Raw genomic sequence first — 27,863 nt, forward strand, 5'->3', positions numbered from 1 at the left:
CTTCAGACAATGATCAGCCACTCTTCTGTCCGTAGAAACAGGGTACTTGCTTCATAGATTCCACTCAACTATCATTCAAAAGCTTTTGCTATCTACATGATATAGTTTATTCAGCCAAAGGTTTCATTTGCTTGATCGTGCAACGACCCATGATGATCACGTACAGAACAACTCCAAATCTATATACATCGCTGCAAAGCAGTTGGTCCCAGTGGCGGATCTGGAAACTATATGTATCAGGGGCAGAAATAAAAACTACTAGATAAAATATAAAAAACATTGCCATAAAACAGTACAAATCCTTACAAATGGATCCTACGCTCTCTCATGGATTGAAATCGGTTCACTACTGTTTCGTTTGTAACAGATTCAAACAACTCCTTTTCAATTTAACATACTAAACAATCACTTAGAAACTCGTCTCCAATTCAGTTGCGTGTTGCTGTCTTCACTAATTTCATTGCAGAAAAGCACCTTTCAACACTTGCAGTAGCAACATGCAATGTTAAAACCAACTTCAAGAGCCTATAAACTAAAGGATGTACAAAGTGCTTTTTTTTTCCACCATCAGCCGAGAAAGATCTCCAAGATTCTTCAAATTCTTAACCCGTTCATCGTTTCTTATATTGTCAATGTAGATTCCAAGATGGTGTTCCATAGATAGACACTCTCCAAAACTAAAATCATCTGGATAGAACTTAACCAATCTCTACAGCTTTGACTTATCAAACTCACAGAAGGAATTGGCAGGACTTAAAGAAGCCATGCAAATAAGCAAACCAGTGTTTACCTCAGTAAATCGATCATTAAGCTCTTGAAGTTGCAAATCCATAACAGTGTAGAAACAGTTAACCTTGTAATGATGCAGATTGGTTACACCTGTTTTTTTCCTTGGCCTCCTTAAAACCACAAATTCTTCATCCATCACAAGCATAGTAGCTTAATTCTTTTCGCAGAATGATGAAACTTTACCTATTAGCAAATCCCATCCATCTTCTCGAAATGTTTGCAACTCCCGTTTAGTTGAATCTACAAGTGACACGGCATTTGAAATATCTTGATTCTTCATACGGTTCAAGTGACACGGCATTTAAAATATCTTGATTCTTCATTTGAAATATCTTGATTCTTCATCTTAGTTGAATCCACAACTTCAGTTACTCCCAAAATAAACAGCATCAACTGCAAATAGAACACACAATCGAATGTGTGAAAATACTTGAGAAGACCATATGCTTGACATCTTTTTGAGTCATCAGCGCCTTCATCTTGAACACTTTCAAGGATTTCAATGACTGAAGGAAACAACTCAACCAGACGCAGCAAAGTTTTATAGTGAGAACCCCAACGAGAATTTCCAGGCCTTGGAAGAGAAATCTCTTGATTTTGTCCCGTTCCAGTGTTAATGTCACCACTGTCAATCCCTTCCTCCACCCTCTTCCGATTCATATCAAGAAGTGTATATTTCCTCTTGCAAGAAGCCACAACCACATTCAGCAAAGTCGAAACCATGTCAAAAAAATTACTAACTTCAAAGCTCTTTTTCGCAACTGCCACCACAACTAGCTGAAGTTGATGAGCAAAACAATGTACATAATAGGCTGAACTATTTTCTCTAGCAACCAATGCTCTTAGCCAATTAAACTGTCCCTTCATATTGCTTGCTCCATCATAACCTTGCCCTCTCAACTGTTTCAGGCTCAATCCATGTTTTGCAAACAAGTCATCAACTGCAGATTTCAGAGATAAAGAAGACGTGTCTTTTACATGAGTAACTCCCACAAATATCTCTTTAACTAATCCACTTTTATAACAAACCGAAAGACAACAGCCATTTTCTCTTTGTTAGAAACATCTGCAGACTCATCGACCATCAAACCGAACACTCCATGATTGATTTCTTCCATGATAGATTTCAGTACTTCGTGAGCAAAAGAATGTACAATATCTTTCTGAATCACTTGAGAAACCATCTGATTATTTTTTGGAGCGTTCTCCAAAATAACCTTACGTACAGCGTCATTTTATTCTCCGGTATACTTCAAAAGCTCTACAAAGTTTCCTTTATTAGCAGAATCTTTTCCTTCATCATGACCGCGAAAAGGTAATCCTTGTCGTAACAAGTACCTAGAAGCATCAACTGAAGCATTTAACCGAATGCGATATTCATTTTTCACCACATCGCCTTGCTTATAAAAAGCATGCACAATTGACTGACCTTGATTCATCAAATCATCACAACTCTTAACAGCAATATTATGAAAGCTATTATTTCCACCTAAATGCTCAGATAAAGCCTCGGGTTTTTTCCAACAAGAAAAACCTTCAGTCACAAAAGCCCAATTTCCACCTTGTTTTAGTATGTCATCTCTGAACAAATAGCAACACAAACAGAATGCTTTATCTTTGGAGACGCTGTACTCTAGCCAATTACCATACTTCTCAAACCAAGCTGGATTAAACCGCCTCATTGCTGTTCCAAACTTCTTATTTTGAAAAACATGGCCATAGGGTTGACATGGACCTCTAGTTAAATATTTCAGCCTTACTTCGTCTTTTTGATTCGGAAGATACTGCGATATCTTTTTTCTTTCAGCTGGATCCCATGCCAAAGAATCCAAATCATCAGAGTTATCCAATTTATCCAAATTTCTTTTAGAATCGGAAGCACTCATTTTGTTATAATATCGCTCTATTTATCTGTAAATCAGTAGAAATAGTAAATTATTATAAAGTCAATTACATTAAGACTTTTAACATGTTACTAAACTAAACACAATTCATCATATTAGCTAATAAGTTTTTCACGTTAAACTCAAAATCATATATAATAATATTAGGCTGGGTCTAAAATTATTCTACATTAACATTACAAGTCACAACCTTAAAGCATATCATCAGACAATTTTGGAACAGAAAGCAATAAAAAGAGAATCAAACAAACATTTAAAATAGATATAATCATATAAATTAATTAAATAAATAGAAAAGAAACTTACATGGACAGGAGATTTCGTGAGTGATTCTAGCCGGTGGAAAAAAATTGCAGGGGAAGAAGAAGTTGAGAAGACGACAGAAGAAGTTGAGAAGACGACGACGAGTACACGTGACCTAGTTGATTTTTCTAAAACAAATATCCCTATTTTCTATTTATTTAATAAAAAACTATTTTTATTTAAACTGGATTAGATCTGCTAAACTAAATAAAGCCCATTCACTATGGGATTGTAGATATAAAAACAAACTGGACTTTTGTTTTATATTTATATGAATTAGAATATTTTTAGTTATGGTAATTATTTAGAGTATAGGGGGCAAAAAACAATATAAGCATAACTTCAATTTGGTGCAGAGTTCATCGCCATCACCAATTTTACGCTTGTCATGGGAAAAAGAAAGAAAGAACAGAGCATCTGATTAGTTTCTCCATTACCTTTTAGAAAGATGAGATAGCCCTTTCTCAATGCTCTTTATACTTACCGATATAGATAGATTCGAGGAGCCGCTATGACATTAGGTTGACTGTAGTCCAGAAGCTAAAGATAGTTTAGTTGGTGTCCACAGATCCAGCGGCAGCAAAAGCACAAACTAAGGAACATAAGCGAGCTTGGTTCAATGCGGATCTTCGCTGGGAAGGAGAACACAAGCATTATCCTAATAAGTTGCATCATTATAATGTTCAGGCGTTGACAAAGTTGATCAAGCGAAGGAATAGTCTGATGGGAAGTGAAATAGGGTCAAGTAGGAACCGACCTTCTGGATGAAATATTATCGAACATGAGTCAGAACACTCCTTCAGATTTTTAAGCTTTTCCTTCTCGACTACAATTTTTAAGCTTTTTCTAACTGAATTCCCTCCGGTGCTGATCCGCGCTGAAAGGTTTTAGTAAAGTTTAGTATCATATGTTTGAGAAGAAACCAAATAAAATACTCGTGAAAGAAAATTGAAACTTGCATGATTTAAAAAATGAGAACAATTTTCGTTATCATTTCGACCTGACCAGAAGCGGTCCTGAGTAGTGCACTTTGAAGCTTTAAATAAATCTACTCGGAATTCACATATGTACATGAAATAACTCACTGGCGGATTTCTTGGCATAAGAGACGATTGACCCGAGGATTGTCCTTCTCCATTGTCTCCTCCGAGGCTTCATTTCTTCATGTCAAGATCCAACTCTCAACCCTCTCCAATTTATAGGTTTGACGTGAAGGAAACAGAGAGGTCGTCATCATTTTTGGTTTCAATGAAAATAACATTTATTAGCGAAATTAAGAGAAATACTTTGAACATAGGGAAGGTTAAGAGTTGTGAGAAGAAATAATTGTGTGTGTGCGTTCAAAGATTAGCGGAGACGGCGATATCGAAAACTGGAAGAACGAAAAAAATTAAACCCTAATCTATTGAAAGAGAAAACGCAGAGTTTGACTTAATATCTAACCGAACATGGAGAACCAAAATCAGACAGAACACCAAACCTAATCGACTAATCATAACCGGTCAGAACGCGGGGCCCACAGTCTTTAAGAAATCAGGCAACTCATTAATGATACGGAGGATTGCTGTAATTTTAGTGGCTGATTTTCTAATCCGATGTGGCATAGCTCAGAGGGCTTCATATGTTCTTTTTAGTATTGTTTGATTATGTTGGGCTATAGCCCAATATGCATCCCTTAAAATCAAACCTGAGTCCGCCACTGCAAATAGTGACTTGTGTTTGTAGCTTCCATTGGAGATAGATTTCATCATGGTGCTCTTTGTCCCAGTAGCATTGTTGCTACAAAAGAAGATAGGAGATTTAGTAGATTTGTATTTTGGAAAATTAAAAATGTAAGAATGAAAACGATAGAGAAAGAGACACTTACTAAGGGTGGGCATTCGAGTATCCATTCGGGTTCGGTTCGGATCTATTCGGGTTTTGGATTTTCGGATTGTAGCTATAGACTATAGTTTATTCAAGTTGTAGATATGAAAATAATGGACTATCACATTGTCAGTCTCGTTCATGACTCTTAACATTTTGGCTATCTTACAACTCCCCCCATTCACTTGATATTTCGTAAAAAAAAAGAAATTTGAAGTTTATTCGTAAGTGTATTGGAAAATTTACAATAATGTTTAGATTATGATAATGTTTAATACTCTGCTAAATATTTGAGTCTATTTTGCTTCAATTGATTGTTTTATATTATGTTTAAACAATTATTTCCTGAATTATTTACTTATATATGATATCAAAATATTGAGCATCAAAGATGCTTGAGTAAATTGCATAATACCAGACATAATTATGATTTTTCAAATGAAACAATATTTTTATTTTGATAATAATTACATTATTTTACTTGTTCTTATTTTTCTGAATCTTATACATATATATATATATATATATAATTTAAGAAGTGATTTTGCTGATTTGTCACAGTCTCCATGATTTTAGATAATTTTGTTTATTTTACATATTTTCAAATAATAGTATGAATATATCTAATTATTATAATAACTATGATCAATTGGTAATAACCTTTCATTCATTATAATTTTAACATAGTTTAATATTAAAAATGTGATATTTATATATGCTCTACATACTGTTATTTACGTAATATTATCTACATTTTTTTTTATAGAAATACTCTACAAAACATACAAAGTTATACATCTGCTCTTTATCATTTATTTAATTTTATTTTTGATAAGTTTAGTTGTCTAAGTAATTTACTGCAGAAATATGAATATTTTAATAGGTATAATTATTTATTTTTGTTTATTTAGGAATTGTGATTTGGCTTAAATAATTCAGAGATTGTCAATGATAAAATACTTTGATCAAATGGTAAAGTTAATTCCAAAGCAGTGGTAGTCGATTAATTTCTCTGAATCATATCATGCTAAGAAACTTGGAGGATACTTGCTTTATCTACGTATTTCCAAACAACTATGATATATCACTTTATTATATACCCTTTTAGAATTAATAAACTGCAAAAATTATATTCGTGTTTGGTAAATTTGTATTCACCTCCCTTGTAGTATAGATTTGAAAGATATAGGTTTTAGTTTGGGGTTTAATTTCCCTTGCACATATGAGCATAATAGATGTAATATTTGTATATACATGAATGTTTTAAAATTTATTAAACAGTACAAAAATATTTATGTTACGATAAATTTGTCATATAAAGAATTTAATATTTAATATATTATTAAATAATTTTAATGCATGAATATTTCAAAATTTATTTACGCAGTAAAAAGTATTTCTATTATGACGAAAAACTTTGTCATGATGTTCAACTTATCACTAAATATTTCTATTAAAATGATAATGCATATATTTATCAATATTTGATAAAATACTATGCCAGTAAGTGTGGACAAAATACTTTTAACTTACAGTTTAAAAAAAAAAATTAACTTTTAACTTAAGTAATAAGTAGCATTAACGTTCACAATTTTTTTAACAACATTTGTAACTAATTGTTTTACCATTCATTTTAAAAATTATATACTTGTTGAAGATGGATGTACTCTTGAGCTTTCGTTGATGTACCCCTGACCCAACTGTAATTAGATTATTGTCTGAGGCCCATTTACAAAAAATCAAACGAAACAAATATATCCACGTTTGGACATACTCCAATAAGTTCATAATGTTATTGATTTTACCATTTATTTCAAAACTACATGAAACCTTTGTTTAGGCCTTAGGTGATTCTATCTTTTTGTGATGTCTATCTCTTTGTAGCAAATACAATGAGACTTATTATAAGAAAAAATGTATACAGTTAAACTGGTCAAGTAGTGTTAACCCAGAAAACCAAGATTTAAGAAAATGGAGCCAAACTCAAATTACTTATAAGTTACAATTATAGAGAAAGTGAGTGACAATGTCTGGAGATGTTAGTAATGGGGCTCCTCATATAGGAAGGTATATAAATTTTGGAATAGAGTAATGGAGGAAAATATTACATTGCATCACAGTTCTTTAGATATAAAAGCTCTTTGGAAATCATTGATTGTGGCCACTAAGTACTCAAAAAAAGAAAGAGAAAGATCACACTATTAGTTACATGTTAGAAACTACATAAGAAACACATCTGTTAGAATATATGTAGATATCCTAATTGTTTGAGATCATGGGCATGAATCCATTAGGGTGAAAGTCTAAAAAGTGATGAAAGATTTTAAAGTTTACGTTAGTTTCAAAATGTAACTATTTAGATCTCACTGAAAACAGTGCTCAGAATTCTTTTCCTTTGCAATGCTTCTATCCTTTAGCCATCACTAATATGCATCATTTTATCAGACAAAAAACATCCTTAACAATTATTTCCACTATAGCTTCATAATTTCCAGTTTAGCAATCTAAAACAGCCAGCAAAACCACCAAACAAATAGCTACTCTGCATGGTATATCCCAAACTAAAGAGTAAAGAAATTACCGTGGAACTGAGAAAAATGACTTGGACACATAACTTGAGAATAAAGGTCGATGCCATTCAAGAAGTCAAGCTCTCATCTTCCTTCAGTATTTGCAGCTGCTACCTCTGTTCTCCAACTCCGACCGGGCTATACATGTAAACGAAGAGCAGCAGAAATGGCAAAAAAGCTGCATAAACGTTTCTGCTTGTCTATTTTGGTAGGCCCATAAATCTGTTTGGTGAATGATGGAGGGGCTGATAAGAATTGCGATTAAAGCTTAGAAAACCTATTCAGCCACACCTTTAAAGTTACATCACCTGGTGGCATTGCTAAGCCTGCACCAATGGAGTCAAACGCAGCGTTACGTCCGCTGTAATACACTCTCAGTCAAACTCGATGTCATGTCATCATTCATACACATGAGGTATGAACAATATATACTTTTAAACACAATGAAAAAGTATTTCAAACTTCAATGTTTTCTATATATGTTGAACTTTTTGGACTACTAAATTTTGAACTCTATAATGTTGAGGGATAATAGCACATGACATCAAAGAACATGATCAACTGATATGCAACTTTTGAAAATGCAGAAGAGAGTTGATCAAATTACCTATGTAGTCTTTGTACTCAGGATCAACATAAGAGTTCAGAAGCACAAAGAAAACAGTATGAATTCCTCAACACCTGCAAAAACCAAGACACATCAATTGCCCAATCATATACTCTCGCCCAGATCTGCAAAATTAGAGCGATAGCCATAATGTTTCTGAGTGGAAACTTGATTTACCAAGAAAAATAAATTAAGAATTACATAGTACATACATGTAGCTCTCTTAGAAACTGATTTGTTGCTATTAGATGACTTATATTAATTATTTCTTTCAGTACTCATATCTTATGCATGACAAAAATACTTAAAACCTGTCAAATATTATTTTGGAGCTAACATTTTGAACAACCTTAAACTCAAGTGATGGATCTGCCATGAAACCACCGGAAGACAAAGAGAATTCCAGTAAAAGAATACAGAGGAAGTAAGCATACCAAAAAAAGAGGAAAGGAAAAGATCTAAGGAAACGTATGATTGGTTCCGCATAATCCGTGGACTTTGTTTATCGCCATGGCTGTGGACGTTTTGAGATCTCTGTGAAGCTTCAGGAAAGTTAGATAAAATCTCTGAGAAGACCTCCATCGAAGGTCGCCACCGCAAAAGTCCTGAATATGTTCATACCACCGCCGTATAATCTCAGTCAGTATTATGTTGAATGTATTAGTCTAATCCTCTCAAACATTACGCAAATCCTATAACATAAATTTTCATAGGCCTAAATAGCAAACCCTAAGGGATTTATTGAGATCGCTAGGTTGAGCAACACAGTTCTAAAAAAAAGAGAGTTGAGAAACACCAAAGAACACCGTGAAAGAACTCTGTTCATGAACAAAGGCAAAGTTAAATAAGATACCTGAGAATCGAGAAGGAGTACATCCACTCCCACATGAGTTCTCCACCACGGCGGTCACTCCTGGCCTCCTATAAACAGAGCAACCGGACTTGAACAGAGGAGGAGGAGGAGCGCGTCTGCAGATCGCAAGACCGAAACGTTAGAAGAATGGGAAGTTGATTCTCTAAGAAAAAAATCATACCTTTTTATAGATGAACCTCCACCGCCTTGCAGATCTAGAAATCGCATTGAATATGAATCGTATGTGAGAGATTAATGGAGAGGTTTTAATATGATTATTCGTAACTGGTATGTTTCTGTATCTGAGGAAGAATATGAAAGAGTTCTTGCGAAGAACTGGAGAGGTGACGAAGAAGAACACGGTCTAACCCTCACAGAAGTCCAAAGTAAAAACGAAGTCCATCAAAACTAAAAGCCCAAATGGTGTGCACAACTATATTAATGAAACGCAGAATCGCAGAATGAGGACACGTGGCGCGCCCAAAATCACTGACTTTCTGACCTGTCTGCCTATGTGACTTCACCAGGAGGGAGAAAACCCTTTTTTATATATAAAGACTAGGGATTAACCCGGGCTACGTCCGGGATTTTTATTTTTTTTTAATTTAAGTTGTTAAATTATTTATATTTAGTTTATGATATATATTTATATAAATGTTAAGATGCATGTCATAATTAAAATTTTTTTTTTAATTTTAACACGTTAAAGTAACATATTTTTTACTGTTTAAATATTTTTTGTAATTTTGTTGGCTATCTAGTTATCATATTTAGCAAAACTATCTGTTGAGTATTTGAATAAATGTTTTAGATATTTAATTAAACTGCAGAGTATTTTCGGTTCGACCACATGCTCAACAATCTATCGATCCGTAAAAAGATGGACGATCTCCTTGGCCAGGTAAGTAAAATTTTAGCAAAATATCTTTGATTTTCAAATATTAAGTATATAACTATTCTTTTGAATATTGTTTTTTAATTGTATTTTTTGATTAAATTATTGTATTATAATGTTTATGTAAATATTTTTTGTGATGTTTGAATTTGTGTTGTTCGTATACTTAACCTAGATGATATTGATGTTTAACAATTTATTGTTGTCCGGAAATAGAAAATAATGATATATCAAAAAGTATCTAATACTTGTTAAATGATAGTATAATGTAAATTACATCCATTATTTGAAAATAACCATTTGTTGTTTTTATTTTTTTTTAAATCAGAAATTATTTTTATTTAAAAACATTATTCATATATAATATATTAGTTTAAGTTTGGAAGATTAATCTATATATATAAATTATGTATATTTAAAAAAAAATTTAAGATATTATATATTGAGTAACTGAATAAAAGCTGAATTTCTTATCTTGAAAATCAAATATTTATATTTTTGTCTTCATGTTGTACTCATATTTATAACTCAGTATGTTTTTTAAAAAACTTAGTTTTAAGTAATAAACGAATTTAATAAATTAAATTCATCCCCTATATGTTCTGTAAACTATATTTGAAAACTCTCTAAAATTATATTTTAAGCATAATATTACTATTATTTAATTTAAGTTATTTTAAGCATAATATATGCTAAACCAACTTAAATTATATTTACAATAGGACCATCCTAAACCGGTTAATAAACCAAAAACAATACTAAACCAACATGAACCAATACCTGATTCAGCGAGGAAGAAAGTGTTTCGGGATAAACGCTTGAATGATTATTAACTGTAATGGTTTGATCATGAAAGAGCTAGTACGAATATTAACAATAAAATTATGGATTAGATTAATTTAAATTTGTAAGAATACCTTTGAGTCTATGAAAAGCAATTCAATTCCCATGAATAAGTTTGGTTTTTGAAAGTTGCGGGTTTCCCAACAATGAATCCACCTAACAAAAAGTTTGTTGTTATAAAAAATCTCTTTCAAGGTCATTAAAGGTTTTTCGGACGGCAAGAGTTGATGGTAGAACCATTTTTTTGCTCGAGTGCTTTGAAGTTTTCCTTGATAGTGTGAGGTTGATGGAATAATGAGTTTTATAGGGACTTTCTTGATGTAAAACTATACATTTTTAATTTTTTTTTGTTTAATGAGGTATTTTCATTTTTATATAATTTACTACCATTTTAAGATAGATGTACATTTTAAGATCGATGTTTAAATCTTAATGTACTTTTTCCATTTTTAAAATGTTTATTTCCATTTCTTATATTTTTTATTTACGTAATATCTATATTTTATATTTTAAAATAGATATTTAAATCTTAATGTACTTTTTCCTTTTTTTAAATTGTGTATTTACTTTTATCATATATTTTACATTTTAAGATAGATGTTTAATGCTTAATGAACTTTTTCCATTTTTTTAAAAAATTGTGTATTTACTTATTATTATAGATATAATTCATATATTATATATTTATATTATTTAATTATTATTTATTTTCCTGTATATGTATTTCCATTTCTTGTACTTTTTATTTACTTAATATCTCTATTTTACATTTTAAGATAGATGTTTAAATCTTAATGTAGGTTTTCCTTTTTTTTTAAATTGTATATTTCCATTTGTTATACTTTCTATTTACGTAATATCTATATTTTAAATTTTAAGATATATTTTTAAATCTTAATGTAATTTTCCATTTTTAAATTGGGTATTTTCTTATATTATATATTTACTTATTATTTATTTTTCTTTATATTGTGTATTTCTATTTCTTATACTTTCTATTTACTAATAATTTTATAATTTAAGATAGATTTACATTTTAAGATAGATGTTTAAATACTAATGTACTTTTTCCATTTTTTAAATTGTGTATTTCCTTTTCTTATACTTTCTATTTGCGTAATATCTATATTTTATATTTGAAGATAGATGTTTAAATCTTAATATACTTTTTCCATTGTTTTTAAGTTGTGTATTTTTTTTCTTATACTTTCTATTTACTTAATATCTTTATTTTACATTTTAAGATTGATGTTTAATATTTAATGTACTCTTTCCATTTTTTAAAAATTGTGCATGTACTTATTATTGTATATATAATTCGTATATTTATATATTTATAAAATTTACTTATTATTTATTTTTCTATATATTGAGTATTTTCTCTTTCTTATACTTTATATTTAGTTAATATCTATATTTTATATTTTAAGATAGATGTTTAAATCTTAATGTATTTTTACATTTTTAATGTAAAACGGCAATGTTTAATAGAAGAAGTTGGACAAATAGTCAAATAGTTATATTTATGTTTTTTTTCTTTTTTTATAAAATGGTAATGTTACATTATGGAGATAAGCCGCTTTTTTTTAGTGAAAAATGGAAATCTTACATATGTTTAATGTAGTTTTTCTATTTTTTTTATGTTGTATGTTTACATATTATTGTTATTTTTAAATGTAAAATGGTAATATTACATATGTTTAATGTAGTATTTTCATTTTTTTTATGTTGTATGTTTATATATTATTTATTCTTTTCGAAATTATATATAATGTTTTTTTTACAAAATAGTAATTTTACATTATGGAGATAAACCGTCTTTTTTTAGTGAAAAATGGTAATCTTACATATGTTTAATGTAGTTTTTCTATTTTTTATGTTGTATGTTTACATATTTTTTTTTTTTTAAATTAAAAATGTAAAATGGTAATCTTACATATGTTTAATGTAGTATTTCCATTTTTTATGTTGTATGTTTACATATATTTATTATTTTCGAAATTATATATAATGTTTTTTTTTTATAAAATGGTAATGTTACATTATGGAGATAAGCCATCTTTTTTCAAGTGAAAAATGGTAATCTTACTTATGTTTAATATAGTTTTTCTATTTTTTATGATATATGTTTACATATTATTTATAATTTGCGAAAATTAGTAATATTAAAGTGTAAAATTATATTTTATGCCACGTGTCATCTTTTGAGAGAAGTTTTTTTTTTGCTGATGTGGACGCTCTATGGAGCCTCAAAAGGTTCCTTTTATTAGTAAGGATTTATTTATTATTTATTTTCTATATATTGAGTATTTTCTCTTTCTTATACTTTATATTTAGTTAATATCTATATTTTATATTTTAAGATAGATGTTTAAATCTTAATGTATTTTTACATTTTTAATGTAAAACGGCAATGTTTAATAGAAGAACTTGGACAAATAGTCAAATAGTTATATTTATGTTTTTTTTCTTTTTTTATAAAATGGTAATGTTACATTATGGAGATAAGCCGCTTTTTTAGTGAAAAATGGAAATCTTACATATGTTTAATGTAGTTTTTCCATTTTTTTTTTATGTTGTATGTTTACATATTATTGTTATTTTTAAATGTAAAATGGTAATATTACATATGTTTAATGTAGTAGTTCCATTTTTTTATGTTTTATGTTTATATATTATTTATTATTTTCAAAATTATATATAATGTTTTTTTTACAAAATAGTAATTTTACATTATGGAGATAAACCGTCTTTTTTTAGTGAAAAATGGTAATCTTACATATGTTTAATGTAGTTTTTCTATTTTTTATGTTGTATGTTTACATATTTTTTTTTTTTTAAATTAAAAATGTAAAATGGTAATCTTACATATGTTTAATGTAGTATTTCCATTTTTTATGTTGTATGTTTACATATATTTATTATTTTCGAAATTATATATAATGTTTTTTGTTTTATAAAATGGTAATGTTACATTATGGAGATAAGCCGTCTTTTTTTTCAAGTGAAAAATGGTAATCTTACATATGTTTAATGTAGTTTTTCTATTTTTATGATGTATGTTTACATATTATTTATAATTTACGAAAATTAGTAATATTAAAGTATAAAACTATCTTTTATGCTACGTGTCATCTTTTGGGAAAGTTTTTTTTGCTGATGTGGACGCTCTATGGAGCCTCAAAAGGTCCCTTTTATTAGTAAGGATTATGGAGATAAACCGTCTTTTTTTAGTGAAAAATGGTAATCTTACATATGTTTAATGTAGTTTTTCTATTTTTTATGTTGTATGTTTACATATTATTTTTTTAAAAATTAAAAATGTAAAATGGTAATCATACATATGTTTAATGTAGTATTTCCATTTTTTATGTTGTATGTTTATATATATTTATTATTTTCGAAATTATATATAATGTTTTTTGTTTTTTTTATAAAATGGTAATGTTACATTATGGAGATAAGCCGTCTTTTTTTCAAGTGAAAAATGGTAATCTTACATATGTTTAATGTAGTTTTTCTATTTTTATGCTGTATGTTTACATATTATTTATAATTTATGAAAATTAGTAATATTAAAGTATAAAACTATCTTTTATGCTACGTGTCATCTTTTGGGAGAAGTTTTTTTTGCTGATGTGGACGCTCTATGGAGCCTCAAAAGGTCCCTTTTATTAGTAAGGATTTCTATTTTTTATGTTGTATGTTTACATATTATTTTTTTTTAAATTAAAAATGTAAAATGGTAATCTTACATATGTTTAATGTAGTATTTCCATTTTTTATGTTGTATGTTTACATATATTTATTATTTTCGAAATTATATATAATGTTTTTTGTTTTTTTATAAAATGGTAATGTTACATTATGGAGATAAGCCGTCTTTTTTTCAAGTGAAAAATGGTAATCTTACATATGTTTAATGTAGTTTTTCTATTTTTATGCTGTATGTTTACATATTATTTATAATTTACGAAAATTAGTAATATTAAAGTATAAAACTATCTTTTATGCTACGTGTCATCTTTTGGGAGAAGTTTTTTTTGCTGATGTGGACGCTCTATGGAGCCTCAAAAGGTCCCTTTTATTAGTAAGGATTATGGAGATAAACCGTTTTTTCTTAGTGAAAAATGGTAATCTTACATATGTTTAATGTAGTTTTTCTATTTTTTATGTTGTATGTTTACATTTTTTTTTTTTAAATTAAAAATGTAAAATGGTAATCTTACATATGTTTAATGTAGTATTTCCATTTTTTATGTTGTATGTTTACATATATTTATTATTTTCGAAATTATATATAATGTTTTTTGTTTTTTTTATAAAATGGTAATGTTACATTATGGAGATAAGCCGTCTTTTTTTCAAGTGAAAAATGGTAATCTTACATATGTTTAATGTAGTTTTTCTATTTTTATGCTGTATGTTTACATATTATTTATAATTTACGAAAATTAGTAATATTAAAGTATAAAACTATCTTTTATGCTACGTGTCATCTTTTGGGAGAAGTTTTTTTTGCTGATGCGGACGCTCTATGGAGCCTCAAAAGGTCCCTTTTATTAGTAAGGATTTGCAAAAAGCCTTTAACTGGCCCAAAACATTTCCCGAAAATCTATACAGCCACGTCCTTTCATCTTCTTCTACTCGCGAAACCCCAAATTTCCTGCCGCTCCGGATTTCTGGTGTAACTTTCTACCTGAATAATTAAGCTTCATCAAATCTATGTTAATGGCTTCTGCAATCAAAACCTACTTGCCGATAGAATTTCCCTGCCTTCACCCTATATATATCACTCTGTTACAGTCTACAAAAAATCCTTCACTTCCATGACCAACAAATCAGCAATATCATCCTCCACATTCACTACGCTATGTTCTTCAGTTACGTTCTTCTCGGCTTGGTAGAGGCGAAGCTTCTATTTAGGATCATCCATTATTGGGATCCCAGAGCACAGCGAGAGGATGCATGCTTATTGGTCTGGATATAAGGAGAGGAGGCGGATTCAAAATGCATGTTCTTTCGACTACTGCAAAGAGATTTCGTTTGTGAGATTATCGATACCAAACTACTGATTTGTAATTTGGTCATTTGTGATTCGTTGAACCAAACTATTCGTTTTCTTTCAATCTCTGTCTTTTTCTAAGCCAAAACCTTATTTTTGGCATTTTTCAGATTTATAGGAACTTCTAGCCAAAACATGGAAGACCTTGACAGTATATCGAAGGCTTGGTTCGATTTTTGGAAAGAACGCTGAGGTGGAAACATCTAGCTCCCATTTCACAAACAACACCCGGTGAGTGAGAGTACACTTTCCCTTGCATATTTTACCTTTTTGGGACTAAGCCCTCAAGAAAAATGAAAAAGTACAAAATGAAACTCATTGGTTTAATTCACTTTCGTACAAAATTTCTCAAATTTCTATGGATCCAAAGTTTTTTTTTGGTTGAGCCAAGAACCTGATCATAGCTTCGTTTTGGTTCTTTAGCAATGATACGACGGTTGACGCTTTCGACACTTTCGTCTGCAAAAATGGAGCCGGAAACCATATTCTGGGAGCTGTCTTTGTTGAACTCGAGACCATTGTCATCTATGAAGTCTACCGGGACTTACTAGCAGCTTTTCAATCATGAGTAACTTAACTCTGGGAACAACTTCGCCAATGGTGAGAGAAAATTTTATTTTTCTCTTCTTCTTACTGATTATTCAAATGGTGATTAGAAGTTATATAGTCGCAGTTGGAAAGGAGATTGTGGACCTTTGTCTTAACAGTGTCAGAGATCTTGCCGACAACTATACATGCTTGCAAGGGGTTATTGGTCTTTAATGCTGTTGGTGGAGTAACTGGTTCTGGTTTGAGATATCTGTCGTTAGAACCTTTGTCTGTAGATTAAGGAAATAAGTCGAAACTTGGATCCACCATATATCCTTCTCCTCAGGTACTTTTCAAGAAAAATAACACATTACAAATTACATTGAAATTGGAGTTCTCCCAAAAGCTTGGTTTGATGCATTACCTTTTGATCTCAGGTTTGTACTGCAGTTATAGGTACCTTACAACGGTGTTCTCTTGTTGCCTTCGCTACTTTTAAAATCTCTCATATTTCCTAAATTTTTCAAGCTCGGTGTTGCGGTTGTAGTGCATTGAAGTTTGAGCTAATGATCTCCCTCAAATGTCGGCACATATTTTGACAGGGATTCATGTGGGCGAGAAAGTCTTATTCCTAAGGATTCAGTTATTCGCAAATGACAATATGCATCCGTTCATATTCCAAAAGAGGCAATACCCCCAATAAGAGTATGTTATGCACAGGTTGCCCTCAATCTCCCAAGACCAGTTTGTAGGCATGGTCAGTTTTTTTTGGCTCTCTCACGACTCACAAAGCCTGTGAGAATAAAAATCAACATTATAATAGGACAGTTTCAAGGCTCCTTAAGGTGTACACGTAGGCAAACGTGTGGGACCCACCTTATTTTTTTTTTCCGGACCCCGTGGGCTAAATAAATGGGCTTCGTGTTTGTTCATAGCTATTGAATGGGCTTAAGGGTTGCTCCTGCGTTTTGGTAAGAAGAAAGACCGAGCCCTCGGCTTCTTCCAGATCCTTCACCTATGGTCGATTCCTCTTCGGTCTTATCGGATTAACTCGATCTTTATGGCTGTCTTAAGTTCCTCGGACGACGAAACGTCAACCTCTAACGCATCCAGAAGATCCTATATATAGGTTCTTCATGAAATCAGGTATCGCCCTCCTCGCTACTTTTTCCTCCCTTTTTTCATCCTGTTTCTGAATCCGTTACGATAATGGCTTCATCCCCAACTCCAGTCGTTAACGCCGCTGCCGCCGCCGCCGTCGGCAACCCCACGTTTTACTCTCTTCGTCTCGGAAGATCTGCTTAATCTGTTGTTGGTCGACTCATCCGGTTTTGGGATTCCCGCAACGTCAGCAAGAACGGAGAGTTTATGGGGATAACAATTCTACTCCTCGATGAATTAGTAAGGATTGTTTCTGACCCTGACTTTTTTCTTTTCGGATTGTTGTCATGAAAGACTATTAATCTTCTTTTATTTCTTACAGGACTCAGTGATTCATGGTTTCATTCCAGCTAATCGGGCCAACCATTACCGGTCCTCTTTGAAAACCGGTTCTATTGTCAGATTGGACCGTTTTGACGTGGCAAGGGTGGGTCACACGTATAAGATTACTGAGCATCAGTACGTCATCCGGTTCATTCCTTCAACGCGTGTTGTTGAGGTCCAAACGGATGCCCCTGTGATCAAGATGGACAAGTTTATGGTTAGGCGTTACGAACAGCTTCAAGTGCTTGCGAACACCAGTTTAGAGCTACCAGGTCTTTTTTTTTCCTCAGCGAAACTTTGAATTTCATCATAATGTTGGTTGCTAAAGTAATTTTCTGATTCGCAGATGTTGTTTGTGAGATAAAATCTGTGCAGGGGTCCGATCTCAAGAACCAAACAGCCAGAAGCAGGGTTGTTGTCCGCCTATTAATTGAACCGTACGTTGTTTTATACTTCCACTTAAACTTTCGTTATAGTCTCAAATTGTGTAGTCTGTTGGTCCACTTGAACTTTCGTTATAGTCTCAAATTGTGTAGTTTGTTGGTAGGAATTATAACTGTTTGGTTTTGTTTATATGTGTAGTTGAAACGTATTCTTATTGTTTTCATAACAGGAACATGACCGTGTTCATGTCTTTATGGGATGAGGCTGCATCAGCTTTTAGAGGTCTCTTGAAAGCTGGGGATAAATCACAGTCCGTGATGTTGGTGACCACAGTTAATCCTAAACTCTTTGGAGGTAAGAATCATCTGCTTTCTAATCCATATAATGTTTTTATATATTTTCCTCTCAAGTTTATTCTCTGTTCAGGGAATCTGTATCTCAATTCCACACAAGGGACTAGGTTCTTCTTTGACACCAGTATCTCTGAAATAGCAGAGTTTGTTAGCAGGTAAGATAATCAAACTTAAATAGTAGCAAAATCTCAGCACGTTTTAATCATAACAACATGCTATATCCAGCATTGGAGCTACACCACCTCAAGATTATACATGTGTCGACACGCTTGAAAGAGTCAAGAAAAAGGAGCTTGTGTCAATAGGGGATCTCAACACATTCATCTCGAACTCTAACGAACAGGTTGTTGTCTGCCTTTGTTTACTCCAATATATATATTCACTTTTTTCTATACTTTCAATTGACTAAAATATTACTTCTGGGCAGACCCAAGAAGCTGATTTCCTCTGCAAAGCCCAGATTATTGGTGTCATTCAGGAAAATGGGTGGTTCTTTGTGTCCTGCACTGGTTGCCACAAAAAATTGGAAAAACGTGGGACGTCATTGGACTGCAGCAGATGTGCAACTTCTGACGTGACTGGTGTTGTTAGGTAACTTTGTGTAGTCTTTAACATTTGGTTAAGCGGTTTCATGTAAATATCCATTTACCTGTCCATTACTCAACGTAAGGTTCCGCGTTGAGCTTGCTGTTGATGACGGCAAAGATAGCACAACGTTTGTTGTCTTCGATAAGGAGATGAACAAGCTCACCAAACAGGAAGCTGCTGTGCTTGCCCTGGATGAGGTATCTCCTTCTTCCCTGGAACCATTTTGGTTTCTGTACGCATTTAGTGTAGGTCAATATAACTTGCGATTACTGGCCGCTTGCTGCAGGTTTCAAACGGTGGAGAGGAGTATCTCCCAAGTTGTCTTGAAGAGCTATCAGGGAAGGAGTTTGTGTTTCAGATCCGTGTAACACCTTTCAACTTCACTCCCAATCACCGTACCTTCACCGTTGCCACCATCTCTGAAGCTAGCGAGGTTGTCTAATTTAACTTATCACTATATTTACTGACTGGACTCTTTTTTAAAATATCACTTTCATGTATCTCAGACACACTCTGAGAACAGTGGAGTTGACACAGGATTGGAAGCTTCGTCTTCGGGCCCGTCTGTTTTGGGAGTCAAGATTAGTGAAGAACGTGCATCAGGCAATAATCCAGGGAATGAAGGCGCTCAGCAGAGACGCAAGCGTGGCCGTGAGTAATTGGGAAAACATATTCCTACAAACCCGTCATCAGTCTTATTTGTCTTTTTTTTAAAAAACTTCTACTAGCTCTTTGACAAAAAAAAAAAAAAAACTTCTACTAGCTATGATACTCATTATGAGCTTTGATCTCTGTCGTTATCGTTTTGATTTCCATGGATATTTTCTTTTTTTTCTGGATTATTAATGAATCTTTGACGGGTTAAATTTGATTCATAAACCAAAGAGTACTGTTTCTTTAAAAAATTGATTTAATATAAAGAAAATTGGCGGTAAATCAGCCGGAATAGGCTTAGTATGGATACATGAATCCGTTAGTTTGATCAAAGTTATATTTAATCTAGATTGCTACAACATGGTTGCACACTGTTACGGTTACTTACTGCACTAAATAATTAATAAATCTTCACCACTGTTTAAGGTGAGTTTGGTCTCGGATGAAGTAAACAATACTAAAAATGGGTCGAACAGAGGCGTTTATTAGATTTCGAGACGAGGTTACAAAGGTGGAGAAAGTAATGGCAAGCCGGAGCTCGTGAGAGCTTAAACCAGAAAAGTACAAATAGCAGAGAGACGATTGTAAACCCTAATCTTGCCGCTAAGTTTGTGTAGCTAAGTGTCGATGCCTTTCTCCTTTGCTTTCCTCTCCTTTTATAGTCTGTTCGCGATCGACTTAACCTAATCTTCTTTAAATCGATTGGGCCTTGTCGGCCTTTCGGGCCTGGCTAGTGAATGCTCGCCCCGAGCCGCTAAGTCGATCGCGCTCTGTCAGCTCTCCGTTTCGACTAAAAGCAGTCCTTAGCTGAGTCGAAACCCCAAACATCGGCTCCCGAGCCAACGACTATTCAGCTTATCGGATTGGGCCTTTTGTTCGATGGGCTTTGTGGATGGGTTCAATCCATCCCCAACAGTAAGTCCCCCCCCCCAGTTCATCGATAGATCGAGTGGTCGATCCTCGATGAATTTGGTGTCTTTAGTTCGGAGGACAAAAGGCTTAATCCGAGCAAATGACTGGAACTGATGTTTTCTCGAAGTGGAAGGTTACGGTTGCTGTCGAGGAATCAAACCGTTGTGATCGTGAGACGAACGCTTTTTGGCTGAGAAAACGAACCGGCGCATGTGTCGATCACGCGTCGTGATCGTGAGACAAATGCTTTCTTGGTCGAGAAAACGAACCGACGCGTTTGTCGATCACGCGCCAATAGGGTTTAGGCCCATTTAGGCCTTATTAGTCGTAATGATTGCGCCTTAATCCCAGCGCTCGCCTTCCCCTATAAATAGCGCACCCCTCCTCGCTTCTTCTCACTTTTCTCCGCAGCGTCAAGGTACTTTCTCTCTCTACCCTCCTTCTCTCTCTTAATCTTTGTTTTAGAACTTCGATTATCGAGATGTCGTCGCCCCAAAGGTTAACTCGGGAGCAAAAGGGGAAAGAAGTAGCACTTGCTCGGGGTTCTTCCGAGGATCCGGAGGATATTCATCGCGAGGCGATGATGGATACCAGGATATTTTGTTATATTTATTATAATTAAAAAAATATTTTAAAAATAAATAGGTATATCAGTATAAATTATAAGTTTTTAATTCTGATATTTACAATCTAAACCTATATATAGTAAAATTCTATATTTGTTATATCACTTGTTATTAAATACTAAAATGTCAGAGAATAAATAGGTGAAATTTGATTTGATTTAATAGCATGACAAATATTATTGTATGTAATTATTATTTTTACATTACTTTTTTGTTAGATTTGCGGATAAGAGTGGTTGTGGTTTCTAGCGGTTTTAAGTGATTTGTATGATTGGTTATGCGGTTAGAAATTGGTGCGTTTGTGGGATATTTATGACTGGTTAAATACCAAATGCAGCAGCTATGTAATATATGTTTTAACGTATATAAAAACATCCAGAATATATATGATATTGTTAAGTTGGTTTAAATATTTGAAAATATAGAATCAAAAGTAAAATTTTAAAATAGTTAAACTATAATCAAAACACCAAAATACTTAAATTAATTATTGATTATCTATCCAAATATTTAAACCAAACCAATTTATATGTTAAGTATAGGTATTCTGACATATGTTATTTAAATTTATATGTAATTTATTATTTTGCTTATAGATTTTAAGAAATTTAAAGTATATAATGAATTTTAAAATTTTTAAATAATTTAAATGGGTTATCTGAACCCGAACTGAACCCCCAAATATCCGAACCGAACCCGAACTAAAATTTAGAAATATCCGGATGGGGCTAAAATATTTGATCCCGGAAACCAGAAAACCAAACATACTCGAACCGAATCCAAATAGATACCCGAACACCCACCCTTAGTCACTATTATATATAATATATGTGTCATTATATAATTAATCGTATTTTATACGTACCATCATATAAATAATCATATATTAATAGTATTTTATACATACCATCATAGAAATAATCACATATATTATATTTTTTAAACTTGATGTGAAATGATGACAAAAAAAATTGATGTGAAATATAAAACCATAATTTAAGTTGGTATATGAAATTGGGTGTTGCATTGTATTTTTTTATATATATTGAAAACATTATTTTAATAATGGTTATTGAAATATTTTTGTAAAAATTAAATTTTAAATAAAAATATATATATATATATATATTTGAATCAGTTTTTGATATGAATCAACTTTAAATTATTATTTTGATTTGAAATATGTATATAAAGTTGAATTTTTGTTACTACCTTCTAGCTTTTCTGTTTGTTTGACGTCAAGTATATTTTTTCTCTTTTCATTTGAAGGCTTTTAAAACCAAACTGAACGATAAGTGCCGCAATAAGCAAAACATAATTACATGGTTATATGATGCCAAAAAAAAAATTACATGGTTATATCTCCTTCAATATTAAAACCCAAAACAAGATAGCAAAACGTCTCTACAACACGGTCACAAACTACACAAAAAGACGATGAAGAAACATACGTTTGTAGGGTAACAAAAAAACATAACTAAAGATAGCTAAGAGACAAAGAAGCAGTATGAAGCATCAAAAGCAGACCGGAGCAGCAACTTCTGTATGTCCCTGTTACAAAGCCATAAAACTTGTATAAATCTTCACATTCAGAATCATTAAATGACAGAGAGCTAACGATTAGGCGGGGATCACGAAACAGAAACACAATCACATAAAACGTGTTACACAAGCAATCCCTAAAGTCTAAAGTCGTAATATAAACACACAATCATAATCAATGAAAGCTGAAGCAAACTGCACATAAGTAGCTGTAGATCCCAAAAAATCCAAATCTTTCATCTTCAACACACACAAACCATAATCTATAACAACGAAGCTGAAGCAAATTGCGCAGGAACAGATCCTTTAAGTCTATCTTTCGTCTCTAACCCAAAAACGCAATAATGTAACTATGATGCAATAAGGAGCAGTCTACAAGAAAGATAGCATAAGATAAGTACCCATTCAGTCGTCAGCTCCATCAGCCTTTCCAGCACCAAAAGGGTCATGATCCGGACCCAATTCCTCTCCCATATGGCGCTGCACCAGCCTCGAAAGATCAGACATCACCTTAGCCTCGCGCTTAGCCTTCTCCTCGTAGTTAAACATAGCCAACGCACGTTTGTCTTCAGCACTGTAAACCTGGTTCTCCTTCCTGATACTAATGGCATTCATCCTTTGATGCCTACTCCCACTCATGACATACCCGAGATCCTCAAACCTCTGAATCTCATCAGCGTTAAGACCCACTTCTCCTCTATGTGGGATACGTTTCCCTAGCTGAACGTACTGTGCTGTAGCGTCTCCTTCACCGGGTCTTAACGCACCACCGTAACTGATGTGTCCTTCAGCTTTAGGTAATGGCATTGGACCCACCTCAGCTTCTTCTTCATCTTCAAGAGCTTCTTCTTTGATTCATTAACCATCTCTTTGAACTTCTTTTCTCCTCTTCGTCAAGCTCAGGCTCCTTCACAGATTCTTCAAGTTTCGCCTTCAGATCAGTGCCAGAACCATCGCCTGACAGCTTCTTCCACCTCCTGCTCTTTGACCTGCTACGTTCTTCCCCAGAAGCACTAATGTCGCTGCTCTTCCTCCTATGTCCTCGCTTCTTTCTACTACTTCTGCTTCTTTTCTTCTCCTTACTTGTTCTCCGTCCCCTATCTTCCTCGTCAGAACCATCGCCTGAGAGCTTCTTCCGCCTCTTGATCTTTGACTTGGTGTGTTGTTCATCACCAGAAGAGAAAGCACTAATCTCAAAATCACCGGTTATGAGGACTGTCAAAATATTCTTTAAACGGAATTAGATTCGAACCGATTTCATATCTTAGAACTCCTAGAACCCTAGAAGTCCAAATCGTGATGCGGCTGGAGAAGAACTCGACGCCGACGATCCCGGATGCGGCTGGAGAAGAACTCGATGCCGACGAGCCCGGAGAGTCTGGAGACGAACTCGACGCCGACGAGCCCAGACCATCTGAAGAAGAACTCGACGACGAGCTCGGAGAGGAGGAGGAAGAGATGAGATAGAGGAGGAGGAGGAAATGATTGGAATATGAAGACCACGGTTCAAAAAAGTGACTTGTTTTATCAAAATGAATTGATTGGCTTCTCAACTTTTTTCATTTGACGATATGTCAATTTCACAGCCATTTTAAGTGCTGAGGTGTCATGCTCATAAGAGAAACTAACCTAATTATTGTGTTGATTTTGTGACCAAAATTTAAAATTATATATTTGAAACTAAATGTTATTTTTAAAAGTTTTTTTTTTGTCAGCACTTTTAAAAGTTTTTTTAGTTGCAATAATTTATATGTGAAGATTTCTCCCGATTTCTTGAAGACAAACCTAAAGAGAGTTGCTTGTCTGATCCTGATCTTCCCTCGTCGACACTTGAAATCGCGAAGCCGATAATATAGCAGATGACTGCAAAATTGAAGCAGGTGATGCTGCTTTGGCTCGAGGGTTTCCTAGAAGCTTGTTCTCTCCACCGTGTTGTAATTCTCTGTCACAAGTAGGTTCCTCTGATTTTGTTTCCCGAGAAACTTAGATTTCCATCTAATCTCCCGAATTGTTTTGATTGGTAATTAGGTCGCGAAAGCTCCTATTACGAACGGGGCAGTGTTTTCTTTTGAATGGTTTGATTTTCTTAGGAAGGTAAATGTCAACGACTTAACCTTTGTTTTCCTTTACCCAGTTTGGCTTGAATTCGGGATTACATATGATCTAGAAAAAAAAAAGATTTGATCTTGGGATGAGTTCAATCAACTTGCAATTCGGACAGGCTGAGACCTAATTAAAAGAGATTCTCTTTTTTTTTTCTCTTTGCCAAGATTCTTTTGATGTTGACTTGAGAGTTCTTCACATGGTGTCTTAAGATTCAATACTCTAAGCTTATCTTACACCTTCTTTTTTTTGAATTGGTTTAGTTTGGGCGTCTTTAAGTGGTTTGTTAATCCTGCCCTTGAGTGGATATTACCTGATCCATGCGCTCCTGTCACGTCTCAAGACTTTTGCTCGTATAATGGATCTTATGCCTTTCTACGTGGTGGTCTGTTGCAGCTATTTTACGTAAGTTTACTGCTACCTTTTAGATTTAGTGTAGTTTATCGTTGTATCAACTTTTTCCCATTAGCTGACTTGGAAAGAACATTTTTATTACATTGCAGGTATTTTGGTTCTATCCTATGTATATGCTCAGCTTCATCTTAAGTAACATCTGGTAGCCTTCTTGCATCTTTACCTTTGCTTTCTTATTTTTTGCATCTCGGAGTTATTATTACCATGTGACTTAGTTGACACAGGAGTGAGAACTGCGTGTTGAAAACAAATTTATTCACCTTTCCATTATTTTTTTTCTGAGCAATCCGTTAACTTTGTTTGTTAAGACTTTAGACTGTTTAGTTCGTTCGATTGGGCTGTGAACTTTCAGGTATAACGATGTTGCAAAGTATGGATTCGAGGCAATGGAAAAATCTGAGTTAAGGTCGGCAGAAACATTCAGGCAATGTGACGTCCCTGCGTCAGTGAACATGACAAATGCTGAAAGGCCTTCTTCTGGTTTTGGAGGGTACTTGTCTACCAAATCACTTCTTCAAAATCAAAAAAGCAGAAACAATTTTTAGGTGATAAGCCAATTAATTTCCTTTTGGTTAATTTTCAGGGTGATGATTGATATAGGAGAGCAGGTGTATTCCATATTACTCCTGACATTTTTCTTTATGGAGGTAAATTATTTTGCCTTTGTTAACCTTCTTTGAATGTATGTTAACCTAATGGGCTGTGCAAACTAGGTTTATGTTGTTGGCGTTATACCATACATTGGGAAGATACTAAATTTCTTACTTCTTTCATGGATGTATGCTTACTACTGTTACGAGTATGCTCTGTTCTCTCTCACCTTATGTCAATAAACAGAATTACCTAGTGTCTTCAAACTCACTTAAATACGTCTTCTTATCGTAGATATAAGTGGAACTTCTTGGAGATTCCTCTCGTGAAAAGGCTCGAGTTCTTTGAATCTAACTGGGCATTCTTTGCTGGTTTTGGTGATTTTTCTTTTCTCCTTGATTTATTCCGTTGGCGACGTTAGTGTAATTGAAAAACTGAAAGCTGGCTTTTATTTGTTTTTTTTTTTTTTTTGTTTCAGGAAGCCCCGGCGTGTTAGCCATTTTCTTTCTCTCTCCTCTTGTCAGCGGAGCGCTTATGGCCATACTGTTTCCATTGGTAAACTTTTTGCGTTCAGTCATTAACTCAGTGTCGTTATATTCTTGTAAACTAGTGTTAACAGAATGTACGCAGTTTGTTTTAACTGCTACAGGGTCAGGACCTGACAAATCTATCGTTGCCCCAAGAGGAACTTGGAAATGTGCAGGTTTATTGAGGCTTCCAATATTCTATGTAGCTAACACACTCTCGTAAGCAAAACTCTCTCTCTTTAACTTCTACTGAAACTTTAAGCTTTTAATCTATGATGGTAATGCTTCATAGCTTTATGTTGCATATATATTTCCTTGGGTAATCTAGGATGCTGGCGTTGTCCATCTTCCGGTTGGAGTCCCTGCAACATGAGAAGACAGGCTAAGGCTACTGCATCTCTCAGTCTTATGTCAATACTGCCGTCTCGTTGATTTCAAGTGGTCGTGCTTCAGCAATTTAGGTGTGGCTTTGTCGCATAGTTATCTGATAGCAATGCATATGATAGACACTATGCTGCAAACTGCAAAGCAACGAATATGAAAGAAGACGGTCATGTCGGAAGTAGAGTTTGATTGTAAATTAATATAATCCACAAATTATAAGTAAGTCGGCATACATGCAGGTGTGCTGTTCGTTTACACATCGATGTTCGTACAGTGCAGCTAAATGATCTAACCGACTGACTGCGTTTTTAAATCAGTTAAATGTGTTGTTCGTTTGTTTATCGCGGGGATCCATCTGGAATATTAGTTACTTTAGTGCACTTAAATGCAAGATCCAGAAGGATCACTTAATCTTCAAAATTTAACTGAAATTTTCAGATATATATATAGTTCACCGCAGAATGACAATAAAAATTAGGCTTTTTGCATGACTCAAAACACAAAGTTAAACCTAAAATTAACTCATGTTCTTTTTTGGATATATATTTTTCTTTTGTCTTATTCACCCGAGAAGTTCATATTATTCACGAAAATAACATTGTTTTTTTTGTTTTTGAAAATGGTATTTTTACTCTCTCAACCTCATCATTTTCAAGTATTTACAAGAGTATTATTGCCATCAATACATCAACCACCATGAAAAACCAATTTGAAACTGTTAATGCACCTCAAATCGATTTACATTCATTCTTTCTCAATTCTTATGAATTAAAAACAATATTTCTTTCACTTTCTCTTCATATTCATAAAAAAAAACCCAAGATTTTGATTCTAATTTTTTTATGGTTCATAGAGCCATTGAAGCTCATGATTCTTGATGGGTCACTTTTGTTTGAGATTCTGGATGCTTGGAAAAAACTTTTGTGTGCTAAACAAGTTATCTCATTGGTTGAAACTATGAAATTAGTTTTTTTTCAAGATCTGTTCATCCAGATGACTTCCGGGTAAGTCGTCTGGGTGTAAACGATTTACATGGAAGCCTTCTGGTCAATGTAGATGTTAGTTTTGCAATTGACT

The 27,863-nt window shown here is 33.2% G+C and overlaps 3 protein-coding genes and 1 pseudogene across 8 annotated transcripts; 2 read left to right on the plus strand and 2 right to left on the minus strand.

Moving 5' to 3' along the window:
* Window positions 1-9,345, minus strand: LOC111201772. 4 transcript variants are annotated; one of them, XR_007316338.1, is made up of 8 exons: window positions 9,074-9,345; window positions 8,893-9,008; window positions 8,474-8,644; window positions 8,040-8,113; window positions 7,444-7,758; window positions 4,082-4,775; window positions 3,754-3,873; window positions 1-3,654 (listed from the first exon to the last, which is right to left on the minus strand). XR_007316338.1 is itself a non-coding variant. In XM_048740248.1 (5 exons), the coding sequence occupies exons 1-4, from the start codon at window positions 9,118-9,120 to the stop codon at window positions 8,076-8,078; spliced, it is 372 nt and encodes a 123-aa protein (XP_048596205.1). In that variant the 5' UTR covers window positions 9,121-9,313; the 3' UTR covers window positions 6,825-7,758; window positions 8,040-8,075. The 4 variants fall into 4 exon arrangements, 2 of the variants coding, with proteins under 2 accessions (XP_048596205.1, XP_048596206.1); XR_007316337.1 differs by lacking the exons at window positions 1-3,654; window positions 3,754-3,873; window positions 4,082-4,775 and adding an exon at window positions 6,825-7,026 and having other exon boundaries at window positions 9,074-9,318; XM_048740248.1 differs by lacking the exons at window positions 1-3,654; window positions 3,754-3,873; window positions 4,082-4,775 and having other exon boundaries at window positions 6,825-7,758; window positions 9,074-9,313.
* A 7,727-nt stretch (window positions 9,346-17,072) lies between these two features.
* On the plus strand, window positions 17,073-19,744 carry LOC106416647. The gene is made up of 11 exons (XM_013857567.3): window positions 17,073-17,369; window positions 17,455-17,624; window positions 17,707-17,980; window positions 18,055-18,145; window positions 18,322-18,446; window positions 18,519-18,600; window positions 18,671-18,788; window positions 18,873-19,036; window positions 19,116-19,230; window positions 19,320-19,466; window positions 19,540-19,744. Exons 2-11 carry the CDS (start codon window positions 17,592-17,594, stop codon window positions 19,690-19,692), a joined length of 1,302 nt encoding a protein of 433 aa, XP_013713021.2. The 5' UTR covers window positions 17,073-17,369; window positions 17,455-17,591; the 3' UTR covers window positions 19,693-19,744.
* Window positions 19,745-22,510: 2,766 nt separating this feature from the next.
* Window positions 22,511-24,007, minus strand: LOC106417263 (annotated as a pseudogene).
* Window positions 24,008-24,458: 451 nt separating this feature from the next.
* LOC106416502 (protein EI24 homolog) lies at window positions 24,459-27,127 on the plus strand. 3 transcript variants are annotated; one of them, XM_013857397.3, is made up of 11 exons: window positions 24,459-24,718; window positions 24,796-24,861; window positions 25,134-25,275; window positions 25,374-25,426; window positions 25,637-25,774; window positions 25,868-25,931; window positions 25,998-26,083; window positions 26,170-26,252; window positions 26,354-26,430; window positions 26,506-26,621; window positions 26,731-27,127. In XM_013857397.3, the coding sequence occupies exons 1-11, from the start codon at window positions 24,627-24,629 to the stop codon at window positions 26,786-26,788; spliced, it is 975 nt and encodes a 324-aa protein (XP_013712851.1). In that variant the 5' UTR covers window positions 24,459-24,626; the 3' UTR covers window positions 26,789-27,127. The 3 variants fall into 3 exon arrangements, with proteins under 3 accessions (XP_013712851.1, XP_013712852.1, XP_022551030.1); XM_013857398.3 differs by having other exon boundaries at window positions 26,525-26,621; XM_022695309.2 differs by lacking the exon at window positions 24,796-24,861 and having other exon boundaries at window positions 24,476-24,718.
* Window positions 27,128-27,863: the final 736 nt, after the last annotated feature.

The sequence above is a fragment of the Brassica napus genome, chromosome A9 (genome assembly GCF_020379485.1).
Source record: "Brassica napus cultivar Da-Ae chromosome A9, Da-Ae, whole genome shotgun sequence".
Lineage (NCBI taxonomy): Eukaryota > Viridiplantae > Streptophyta > Magnoliopsida > Brassicales > Brassicaceae > Brassica > Brassica napus.

What these genes read in the sequence shown, in the direction of transcription:
- LOC106416502 (XM_013857397.3), top strand. Translation starts at nt 24,627, where the DNA reads ATGACTGCAAAATTGAAGCAGGTGATGCTGCTTTGGCTCGAGGGTTTC. An exon ending in GTTGTAATTCTCTGTCACAA is followed by an intron (nt 24,719 to 24,795) that starts GTAGGTTCCTCT and finishes ATTGGTAATTAG; the next exon opens with GTCGCGAAAGCTCCTATTAC. An exon ending in GGCATTCTTTGCTGGTTTTG is followed by an intron (nt 26,253 to 26,353) that starts GTGATTTTTCTT and finishes TTTTTGTTTCAG; the next exon opens with GAAGCCCCGGCGTGTTAGCC.
- LOC111201772 (XM_048740248.1), bottom strand. Translation starts at nt 9,120, where the DNA reads ATGCGATTTCTAGATCTGCAAGGCGGTGGAGGTTCATCTATAAAAAG. An exon ending in GGAGGTTCATCTATAAAAAG is followed by an intron (nt 9,009 to 9,073) that starts GTATGATTTTTT and finishes TGCGATCTGCAG; the next exon opens with ACGCGCTCCTCCTCCTCCTC. An exon ending in TTTCCTTTCCTCTTTTTTTG is followed by an intron (nt 8,114 to 8,473) that starts GTATGCTTACTT and finishes TGGTTTTTGCAG; the next exon opens with GTGTTGAGGAATTCATACTG.
- LOC106416647 (XM_013857567.3), top strand. Translation starts at nt 17,592, where the DNA reads ATGGGGATAACAATTCTACTCCTCGATGAATTA. An exon ending in GTCCGCCTATTAATTGAACC is followed by an intron (nt 18,146 to 18,321) that starts GTACGTTGTTTT and finishes TTTTCATAACAG; the next exon opens with GAACATGACCGTGTTCATGT. An exon ending in ATAGCAGAGTTTGTTAGCAG is followed by an intron (nt 18,601 to 18,670) that starts GTAAGATAATCA and finishes TGCTATATCCAG; the next exon opens with CATTGGAGCTACACCACCTC.